At 51.4% G+C, this 10,639-nt stretch overlaps 3 protein-coding genes across 3 annotated transcripts in view; 1 reads left to right on the plus strand and 2 right to left on the minus strand.

The window, feature by feature from the left end:
- The window catches only part of LOC113206521 (transforming protein p54/c-ets-1), a gene marked incomplete in the record, with an annotated part of 151,536 nt that extends 145,009 nt beyond the window's left edge, over positions 1-6,527 (minus strand). Inside the window, 2 exon segments of the mRNA XM_052267977.1 lie at positions 1,033-1,156; positions 6,271-6,527. Of these exon segments, the coding sequence (XP_052123937.1) occupies positions 1,033-1,146 (114 nt within the window).
- Positions 6,528-6,635: 108 nt separating this feature from the next.
- Positions 6,636-8,293, plus strand: LOC113206516 (FK506-binding protein 59-like). The gene is made up of 2 exons (XM_026422629.2): positions 6,636-6,798; positions 7,036-8,293. Exon 2 carries the CDS (start codon positions 7,041-7,043, stop codon positions 8,169-8,171), a length of 1,131 nt encoding a protein of 376 aa, XP_026278414.2. The 5' UTR covers positions 6,636-6,798; positions 7,036-7,040; the 3' UTR covers positions 8,172-8,293.
- Positions 8,287-10,633, minus strand: LOC127749516 (uncharacterized). Its single transcript, XM_052267978.1, has 8 exons — positions 10,560-10,633; positions 10,352-10,422; positions 10,159-10,277; positions 9,955-10,079; positions 9,130-9,857; positions 8,978-9,043; positions 8,762-8,874; positions 8,287-8,678 (listed from the first exon to the last, which is right to left on the minus strand). Exons 3-8 carry the CDS (start codon positions 10,241-10,243, stop codon positions 8,668-8,670), a joined length of 1,128 nt encoding a protein of 375 aa, XP_052123938.1. The 5' UTR covers positions 10,244-10,277; positions 10,352-10,422; positions 10,560-10,633; the 3' UTR covers positions 8,287-8,667.
- Positions 10,634-10,639: the final 6 nt, after the last annotated feature.

Here is a 10,639-nt window from a genome sequence, read left to right on the forward strand (position 1 = left end):
TCCCGCACAATCCCCTCTTTTCCCTCCGATGCCCGCTAGCGACAATCCTGACCCTTCTACCTGGGGCCCTTGCCCGCTAGCGACCACCTCCCGCAGTCAGGCGGGGCGCAGCGCGAGCTGCATAGAGTAGTGCCTCACGCGCTGGCCAAGGACCCGAGCAGCCTGTGGCGGACAGGACGCCCCCGACCCCGACCCGGCCGATGGAGCGTGGGAGCGAGCCCCCGAGCTGCGCCACATCACCTGGCCGGGGTAGGGGTGGTTAGCGGGGCAGAGCAAGGGTGCTGCCGACGGCACGGCCAGACCCATGACGCTAGACCCAGCTGCCCCCACCAGCTGCAGGAAGGTGTGGGGCAGTGGCCGTGTAAGAGTAAAGGGGGCGCAAATACATAAATATGCCACGCCATCGTCGCTATTGTTGGTGCCTATGGGACACGTCCAGATGGCCCATGGGGTGTACCGATAATACAGTGCGGTACTGCACTACTATTTCTATGCTAGCACATTACTGTACCCAAGGTGTGTAAAACTGGACACAATATGAACAAAATATGGAACAAAATGACATAATCCGAGACAAAAGTCAGATAAAATTCTAACCAACGGTTAGTTTTGTAATAAAATGTCTTCAAAATTGTGAGCGATTTTATTAAATTGTTCGACTCATGTTGTCCGTATAGGACACCGTGGCACTTTATGCCGCCCCCCCCCCTCTCCCTCCAACTCACACGGTGTGTACAGTGTAACCAAAACATAGCAGGTGCGGGGTTTATTGGGCACATCGTACAGGGAGGCCCATCGACTCCATTCTTGTTTTTCTTCTGGTCATTCTGTTCGTACAGTACCGCATAAACCGCATGCAGGCGAGCGCGGACGGGTTGCATACGTACTCGCACGAGGCCGTAAGACAGCTCGGTGAGCGACGATAGGCGGGCCACCCTGTATGTGCTACACGCCTTTCAGTGCAGCCACCTAAGGTGGTCTGATTCCCTGAAAGCCGTTCCCCTCAAAGACAATGAGCATGCTCGGACTTACCACTTTCCGTATCGGCTTTGAGCTCCCCGACATCTTGAAGGGACGAGGGTGCGATTCGTAAAAATCCTGATCCTCCAGGCTAAACTCGTCCGCCGACAAGCTTTCCAGGTCCATGGCGGGACCGCTGCAACAAAACAATGAGATGAATTAGTACCGAGTACCGAGTTGTCGCAGGCCGGGGCACACTACCGAGAACCGCTTCCTTTGGCTGCATAATAGGCTCGACACATGTGCGACGCAGGTGCCCGCGATGGTCCAGCGAACTCTCCTGAATGACGGCTCGGCAGACAGGAGGAGCCGAGAGCTCTGGCGATACTTCATGTAAACTCATGACTACGAAGCGACTGAATTAGGCAGACAGGGGGGAGATGGGAGTCGAGCGAATGAAAGTGTAACGTTTCGCACGCACCGCTCCGGCCCGCCTGGGTCAAGGTGTCACGCCGCGCCCCGCACAAAGGCCCTGGTGCCCACGCCACCGACCACGCCGCGCCGCCTCGCGGCTACCGTCCCGCCTGGTCTCGTGGCGGTCCAGCAGAGTCCGCGCGGCGATGACGGAGGTCAACTTGAGACACTCTGACCGTCCTGATGAGCCTCCAGTCAAAAGAGTCGCGATCCTGTCCTCCGGAGGCCTCACATCAGTAAGTTCGATGAGACTTCCACGACCATATGACCCGCCCGCATGTGTGTTGATGTGTGTGCGTACGCGTGAACCCGTGGATACGCCACTGTCGGGGCGAGGGGCGGCTCGACACTCTCTGGAGCCCCGCCCGGCCCTGGCCCGCCCGTCCATACCCATACCCAGAAACCCAAGACGGTAAGTTTACCCTAAATGTGGCAACGCCGCGTCTCTTACTCGTCTGGCTAGCAGCGCCTGGCCTGGTCGCAGCTCTTGCAGCCCGGCCCAGCCAGGTCCTATACACCCGGGGGAGGGGGAGTTGTACGACCGGCCGGCTCGCCGCCGCTACGGCACTTACTACCACCGCCGCAGCCGCCACCGCAGCGGCCCTCGGCTCGGTTCATTCATACGGCGACGCCGCCCCCCCCTCCTCTCCCTTCCCTTCCGATCAGTCCGCCCACGCCGGCGCATTGTCGCTACACCTCGCCTATGCGCAGCGCAGCACCCGCTGCATGTCATTATACCGATCACGGAGAGATTTTATTTTTCGGTGAAGGGTTCAGGGGGTTGGGGGGCGGGCGGGGGAATTCCATCACACTCATGTCCGAGTCACGCACGGGGCCGGGCGGGCCGGGCACCGCGCGGGGCAGCGCAGCCGCGCAGCGCCCGGTTAAAAATAACCCTCCCGAGCCGGGTACTCGCAACCACCGTCCACCACCTCGCCGAGCTCACCGAGCGCCTGGCGCGCGAGGTGCGCGGTGCACCCAGCTGCACCCCAATGTCACTGCGCCTCTGATGTCGGTTTCGGCTCTGACAGCAGACACCCTTCGCTCCAGCCCCGTGCCGCCGGGTGCCGTCCCGGGGCCCACGAGCGTTTGGCATGACACGAGGACGGCACAACACCGTGCGAATGGCAACCAGGGCTGGCTCTCGCGACGCCCCGCACACCGCGCCGCGGCGCCCCCCACGTCGCCGAATGCGAGACACAGTTTCGCAACGACAAGCCTGCGCGCCGCCAGTGCCGCGCGGGGGCTGCAAGAGGTGGTGTGGAGGGTGGGCGTGGGCAAGCAGGCGCCCCATTCAGTGGCCGGGCCGGCGTTGGAGGGCGCGAAGGCATCCCATTATCCGCCGCACTGGCGTCGCGCCACGGGCTGCACGGCACGGCCGGCACCCGCGCTCTGCATCCGGTTCGGACCGGGCCCTGGGCGTGCAGCCCCACGTGAGGGCTGAAACGTGTCGGAACATTTGGGCCCGAGCCGAGCTACCGCCCCGCCCCGCCCCGCCCCGCCTGCGGTCGCGTCGGACAAGTCGCACTTGCGGGCGGGCTCTGGCGGACTCCGATAAGGCGATAAGCGACTCCGGGAGGAACGTCACACGGGGGGCCCGCGGGCCGCTCCGGCTCCGCTCCGGCTCCGCTCCGGCCCGCCGGCCGCACCGCAACGCCCCTCGGCCGCGATTCACCGAAAAGACAACCTGCTCGCGACACGGATGCCATGTGAGATGCCCGCTTCGGCTGTGGTGGTTTTGATTTGCGGCGCGGTGACGTTTCGCCAGAGATGCTGCCGATGGCGTAAACGGATGACGATAGGAGCACTCCCCCTTCGCGAAACACTGCATGTGGTGCGTAATATGGTGTGTGCCCGGCGACCCGGACCACCCCTCCCGGCCATGGTCGCCAGCAGGGCGCACAGGCGCGCTTTCTCTTTCTCGGGCTTCTTTCGGCAAAAATATGTTTTTCTGCTGCCGCGGCCATAGCGAGCCATTGGCTATTGGCCGTGCGAGGCTGGCGCGGGGTGGCTCCGGCCCTGGGCGGCCCTGGGCCAGGCCAGCCCGGCCGCTATCAGATGGCGATGAGCGCGACAGATGCGAGCGGAACATTCCCCCCCTAACGAGGCAGCCGGTGGGCCCAGCCGCGTCAGCCGCGTCACGCGGTGGTCATGGTGATGGTGGCGGTGATGGTGGTCGAGCCGGTGGTGGTCGCGGCGATGGGCATATAGCGCGCATAGGGCAGGTGGGCCACTCCTCCCCGGCCCGGGACGCTGATAATTGGTCATCACACACAGCGGGGGGTCACAGCCGCCGGGCCGCCTCCCCCCGAGCGCCGCACTGTGTGGACGGCGCCACCGGGAGGGGCGGCACGATGAAGAAGACCACTGCTGCAAAGTTCTGGGTCAGGAGACAGGAGCGCACGGTGTGCGCTGTGTTCTGGCGTCTCTAGCGCGCCTGCACACGTGTCGGACTCTGGTGAAGTTTTTAGACAATCCTCAGTGACTGTCTCCACCCCAAGATAAAAGTTTAAAGTTCCCCGCCCGAATTTTCATTAAGATTGCCGGTTGTGGTGAACTGTAATGTCGAGATACAGTCCAAAACTCTTGCTCTAGGTTGGCTCATTTCGCCCCGCTTATTCTGCTGGTGTAGACTGCAAGGGCCGAGGGGGGCTGCTATGTATTATATGCAACTTAAGGTGAGGCTTGGGTGAGATTTAGGCAAAATCAGCCGAAAAACAGTAAGTTGAGTTTACAATCTAAGTGTGAAGTAAATCAAGGAATGTCTCTCTATACGAGTCTAAGTCAGTTCGTTGCGGATCTTTTAATGTATATAATGCATACATATGGGAGACACCCGTTGCGCACTGAGTCTCTCAAAAATCCGATTTTTTGGTAAAAACGTATTTATTTATATGGAAACCGTTCGGTGGATCTTCAGGCGCTTAAATGTTTGTCTTTTTTAAGGTAAAAGCAGCAAAATACTAATTTTTCGGTATCCGATTTAGCAATTTCACCCAAGCCTCACCTTAATCAGGCAGCACAGTCGTGGGCGCCGTGTGAGTAGGCAACTAAGTTGCGCGCCCGCATGCGGTACTGTCTATCCCCCATGCGTACAGCAGCCTGCAGTGAGGCCCGTGGGGAGCAGCCGCCTGCAACGTTGGTTTTGTGGGTTGGGGGAGGGGGTGGGTAGACCATCGGGGGGCGGGGGCGCCATAGGCGCCCTGGCTTGAGGTCCAGCCGAGTGCCTGCCTCCTGCCTCGCCCCTGCCACCACCCGAACGGGCAAAGAACAAAGGGACAGAGGGTCGAGCTGAATGCCTCACTCCAACCTTCAAAACGTTGCTAATTTGTGTAGCGCGAGCGCTGCAGTATCAGCAAAGCGAGCTCAGACATTTCTAAGAAATTGGTCGTCGACTCATAGCTGTATAGCATACAGATACGCTGACCTCGCATCTGTGACTCTCTGTATCTACGTTCTGTCCATAGCCACTGCTGCTGATCACCCATCGGGCAGTCCTGAAAGACGTTGTCCGTACGTACTCCATCTACTCCTCTCGTGGCCTCGTACTTAAATTTGTTCTCACTCGGTTTCCAAGAGTATCGGCCTCTTCGCCTCCCCTCGGCCCAGCCCCCAGTTCTCGAGGAATACTGGCTGCGTCTGATGATCTCTTGATCTTTCTGTCTGATGTGAACATGAGACACATGAAAAGAAGGGCCCGGCTCGCCCCGGCCCAGCTGGGCTGCTGAGTGGAGGCGGTGGAGGGGGAGGCCACCAGAGCACTCAACAGGTGCGGACCACCCGCCCCTCCCCCTCCCCCGCGCCAGCCCTCGGGCCGGGCGGTGGCGGTGGTGCGCAGGCAGGCGAAGCAGGCGGCAGGGATTTAGATAGTGACATCCCCTCCCTGAGCTCAGCCTTAGCGGCACCATCGAGCAAAAATCGAGAGGGGCAGCCGTCAAACGTATGCATTAGAAGAATCAGTCTGCCGAACTCTTCAGAGAGCGTACGACGGGCGGCCTTCCCCCAGCCCTCTAGGCTCCTGTCGCTCACATCGCAAGGGCAGCTCCGACACATTCTAATAAGACCAGCTTCAACCCCTGTCGGCTCCACGCCCGCTCCGCATTGGGCCTAAAGCTCGGCAGGAGTCCGCACCGGCGGCACCAAGCAACGAGTGCCCGCAGGAAGCGACTTCTCCAAACACTCCTCGTATCGGCACAAAAGACGCTGGCTGGCTCACTCCTCTCTCTCTCTCTCTCGGCTCGGCGTATGGAGATAACGGGTGGAACTCGAAGCCGGACAAACGCAGCCGCCCTGGCTGAAGGGCTGGTCGCGCTGGTCGCGCTGGTCGCGCACAGTGCGCCTTTGTCTCGGGAGCAGATAAGCCCGACACGCCGCAGTAATCTCGGTACGGTGTGCTCGGAATGCAAGACGTATCAACAGCAGATGCGTCAGGATGTCAGTTGACCCCTGGGGCCCCGACCCGACCCGACACCCCTGCCCGCGACCTGTCCTGGCGAACGAGTCCGAGCGAGTCGAGGGTGCAGGTCGTCAGAGGCGAAGAATTTTACACGGTTTGGCCCATTCAAGATTTGGATGTTCTGGATGATTAAGGAGTGTCAAAGGCGAAGGCGCCTTCCACCGGGTAGTGACCAGTGACCATCTCCGAGAACCTGCGTGCAAACACACACAGCGTTTCTTCTCGCGGGGACCTGGGGTCGAGACACTTTGACGGGTTCGTCAGCAACTGAAAATCACGGGCGATCCATGCGGAGAGCTCGGGGTCGGGGCCCAACGCTCGAGCGGAGCGGACCAGAGGCAGAGGCCGGGCGGGCTGTGTATGTCGCGAGCACCACTCACCTCCGAGGGAAGTTTGTCTGCGGTTAATCCAACTCTGGGGCTAGAAATGAAGCACTGAAACACTCCGCGACACAGCGCACCGTTCACTCGAGAGCACGCGCGTGCAGCGCGCTGCATAAACGCGAAAAAAATCGAACACACTCGGACGGCACAAACCCACACGGCACGATCGCAGCGGCGCAACACAACCTCCACGGAACCGGCTCGGCGCACAACACGGACGGCCTGCCTGCCTGCCTGCCCTGCTGCTACGAGTCGGTCCTGCCCCTGCCCCCCGCCCCCGCCCTCGCGCTGCCAGGCCCGGCCAGCAATGAATGAATGGTGTTTACTGCGGTGACCAACAGAGCGCGCGCGCAGCGGCAGTCGGTATGAGAACAACACCATTCAAATGGGGTTTCTCATACTTAACCTGACTGCTACGTAAAGCGTAAGCTTCCAAAACCAAACAAAGCGATTGCCTCTAATTTGTATCCATGTTTCCATGCGTCTGCACTTGAGAAGCCAAGTTTTCTGTGTACCGCGTGCTTGGTGGGTATTTTGAGTAAATACTTAATTAACGATTTGTCAAAATGGGTTCCTGTCAAACCTTTTACTGGACGCTGTCTGAGTAGGCCTTCAAACAGCTAACAGCTGAGCTTACCTGCCTTGAGGGAATGTCTTTACTTTAAGTTGTGTCCAACAAATTCGTTCGTGAAAAAAAATAACAAATAATACAGCATTGGTTTTCAATTTGGTTTGTTAATTTGTCACATCTCTACATTCCAGGCGTAATGGAAAACTATCCTCAAATTGAACCAGTAAAGATTGCTCAAAATGAATATACTGGAATATTTCTGAACAGTTCCACAGATGACTCAGGGAGTCGAGATGAGCCTCAAAATAATCCTCACGCAGTTCAAGTATCATCGGTTGATGAAGACGACAATGAGTTAGAAGAAGAGTGTCATCACCTTTGTGAGGAAATTGAAATTCTTCAAACAAATCACCATGTCAACTTGTATGATAGGCATGTGTTTAAAACGACTTTATCATCTGGTGTGATAGGGTGTCGGCCTCATAATCACTCTTTATGTAGTTTTGTAATTGAAGATGCAATTTTACTAAACTCTTCTTATGCCCACGTTGTAGAAAGAAGTTTGGTGTTTTCCCAATGGCAGAAGGGAACAATCAGTATTAAAATAGGGAGTAGCAGTACAGAACTAGATCGAGCATTAGAAATTGCTCTTCTTGATATGTATGTAGCAGAAAGAAGTGAAATAATTTTGTCTGCTTCCAATAGAAGTAGAAAGATTAGAGATCAAGCTGTTTTACCTGAACCTTGTATTAAGTGTATAGTTGTTTTACAATCCGCAACTAGTTCACGTTTGACAAATCTAAATATTGAAGAAGACTCTTCTTTAGCCTGTCTGAGTGCCAATGAAGAGGACAAATATGAAACTGCACTAGCTGAAAAAAATTGTGGAGTTGCTCTTTTTAAGAAAAAGCAATTTGTGGATGCTTTTCATAGATTTTCTGCTGGTGCTAAAATACTGATGACTTTGGACTCTTTCATCCTTGATGGCGTGGAAATAAATAAAGAGATATCAACACTCTACTCAACACTGTGTAGCAATATGGCAGAATGCCAACTGAAGGAAAATAATCCTTCTCATGCAATAATTTTGTGCAAGAAGTCTCTGGATCATGATCCTCGTAATGTAAAGGCATTGTATCGGCAGGCCGTTGCTTCTTGGTCATTGGGAGATGTTGAACAAGCTGATTCACTACTTATAAAACTTCTAGAATTTGATTCAAGAAATCTTGCAGCAAAACGACTTCACAAAGAAGTCAAAGATAAACTTAAAAGTTATGATGACGAATATTCCAGAATGATGAGACGCATATTTGGAAATAATAGGTGATCTCTACCATTAATTGCTATAGTTAGAGGTGGGCGCTACTCTGTGGCTTTAAAATTCCTTGGTAAAATATAGATGTGAGCTGCAGGCAGCAAAGGAATAAAAATATTTACTCTAATCCTCTACTTTGTATGTCATTTAATTCCAAACACAATTAATGAAGATTAAAGATTCTTATTATTCAGAATAGTCAAGCATTTCAAGCAGATCAGTTAAAGAAAAAAAAAACAACTTATGTCAGATAGCAATCAAAATCTAATTTAAAAATCTCCAAAAAGGAATTTAGTCTTGATTTATACAAAAAAATACCCTTCACAAAATGCACAGGAAACAAAGAAAAATGTATCTCAAAATATACTGGTATGTACCCAATCATTCACCACAAATGATTCCCATGTGTAATAGAGTCACAAAGAGGACACTACTATCAATTCTCTTTTGTCAAAAATGAATTGAGTATATCCTCATGATTAAGTCATTTACGTAATAAAAATGTTGTTCAAAACTCATCTGAAACAATTCAAAAATAAGTACTGTATTCACTTTATCAGTTGTTACCGTAATCACACTCAAAAGTACAAAAGTTCACCTACTTTCCTGCAGAAGAACTACTGAAACTCTATCTTCTATTACAGAAAGCAATAAACCAGAGAGAGTGTAGTTGTTTTGAGCTCGAACAACAGTGAGTGCTTCCCAAAGCTTGGCCCTGAAAAAAGATATTGTTCGAATTACATTACACAAGACAAGTCATAAATGAGAACAAGATATTTTTCACAACTCATATATAATACTGTCAGTAAGACACTCACTGTGAATGATTTGGAAAAGTTTTACAGGCCCAATCGAGGAGTTTAGCACGGGGCTTCCAAGTTGCCCTGTACAAAAGAAACAAAAGGGAGGAAGATTAATATTCTGAAGTAAAATTATCAATACCTCGTGGGTAATAAGAGTTCAATATGACCTAGGTTGTATGTTCTCTTCTTGAAGATTCTGATTCTCATCTGTTTCCTTGGTTTCATTTTCTGCATGAAGGGCATTACCATTCTGATTGGAATGCAAAATCTCCGAAGAATGTGGCTCTAAATTGTCTGAATCCCTAGCAGAGGTAACTTTTTCATTATCATTTTCCGCCTTAAAAGCTTCATCTTCAGGTGAATGGGCATTAATAACCATGGAATTTTGATAACTCGTTTCATTTTGACAATGCTCATGTGCTTCAGCTTCATCTTTTTTACTTATTTCACCACACACTCGTATGCTATTAGTAGAAATAACAATAGGTTCATCTGATTTTTGAGTGCTATCCTCAATAACGTTTGAAACTGGGTCTTCAGTTTCTTGTGAGTCAATGTATAATCTATTGCTACACGACCCAGAGTCTGATTTAATAATTGATGTTTCATCAGTAAGGCCATCAATGCCACAAGGACTACTGGCATCTCCTCTGGAATTTTCTTCTGAGGTGCATGAAGCATTAGAATTCACGTTTATAAAAGTTTCGACCTCTTTTTCTAAGGGAATGGCTTTCTCTTCATAAACACTTTCTCCAGGAACATTATAAGCGGGAATTTTACTCTCTACATATGTTATTTCTTCGGGGGCCATTTCAGTAGTATCTACAGCAGCTGTAAAGGACATAGTCTTGCTAGCCTCAACAACAGTAGCTGGAGATGGCGTCCATCCGTAAACCTGTCAAAATAAAGCAAAAGTAATGTTAAGTTCACTTTTCAAAAATATCAATATTAAAATTGTACATAAATGATAAACAATATTGGTGAATACTAACTATTGGCTGAGGAACTTCGGCTTTAGCTTCTACAATTGCAGAAATATTTGGTAACTCTGATGTTATTCCAATCATGTCTTGCACTACAGCAAAACCATCGGTGTCTAAGAGAAATTTCACCAGATCTGCAATGGAAAAAAGCATGAGTTTTTAAAAGCAAGAAGTAAACAGTTTATGTAAGAAAGTTTAAAAGTTACAGTATACCTGTGTGAGTAATTAAAGCAGGCTTTAAAACAGGTAAAAGTTCTTTACTAGCTTCCCAGTGCTCTTGTAATTTATAAATAGACATGTATCCTTGTTCCTTGAATATTTCAAGAAAGTACCTTGAAAAAAAAAAGATGAGCTAAGATAGATTTATATAAAAATTTCACAAGTACAAATTAAGCAGATTACTTACGAATAAACAAATTCTTCATCCTTTCCCAATTTTGATGGTAAAGGAACGCTACTGACTTTATGAGGACCCGGCTACAACAAAACACAAATCAGTGAGACAGATGCATGCAAGTTAGTAAATAGAAAAGGCTACAATATACAAGTAAAAAGAACGTCAAATCTGGTTCTTGTACAGGTGCCTAACACCTGACAGTGCGTTCTGCACTTACTGCTTCAGATCCATAACCAAAGTTGTTCTGTCGAGCTGCAACCAATTTTGCCAGGGCATCTTTGTACTGTTGCCTGAATG

The sequence above is a fragment of the Frankliniella occidentalis genome, unplaced genomic scaffold, assembly GCF_000697945.3.
Source record: "Frankliniella occidentalis isolate FOCC.00 unplaced genomic scaffold, Focc_3.1 Scaffold62, whole genome shotgun sequence".
Taxonomy (NCBI): domain Eukaryota; kingdom Metazoa; phylum Arthropoda; class Insecta; order Thysanoptera; family Thripidae; genus Frankliniella; species Frankliniella occidentalis.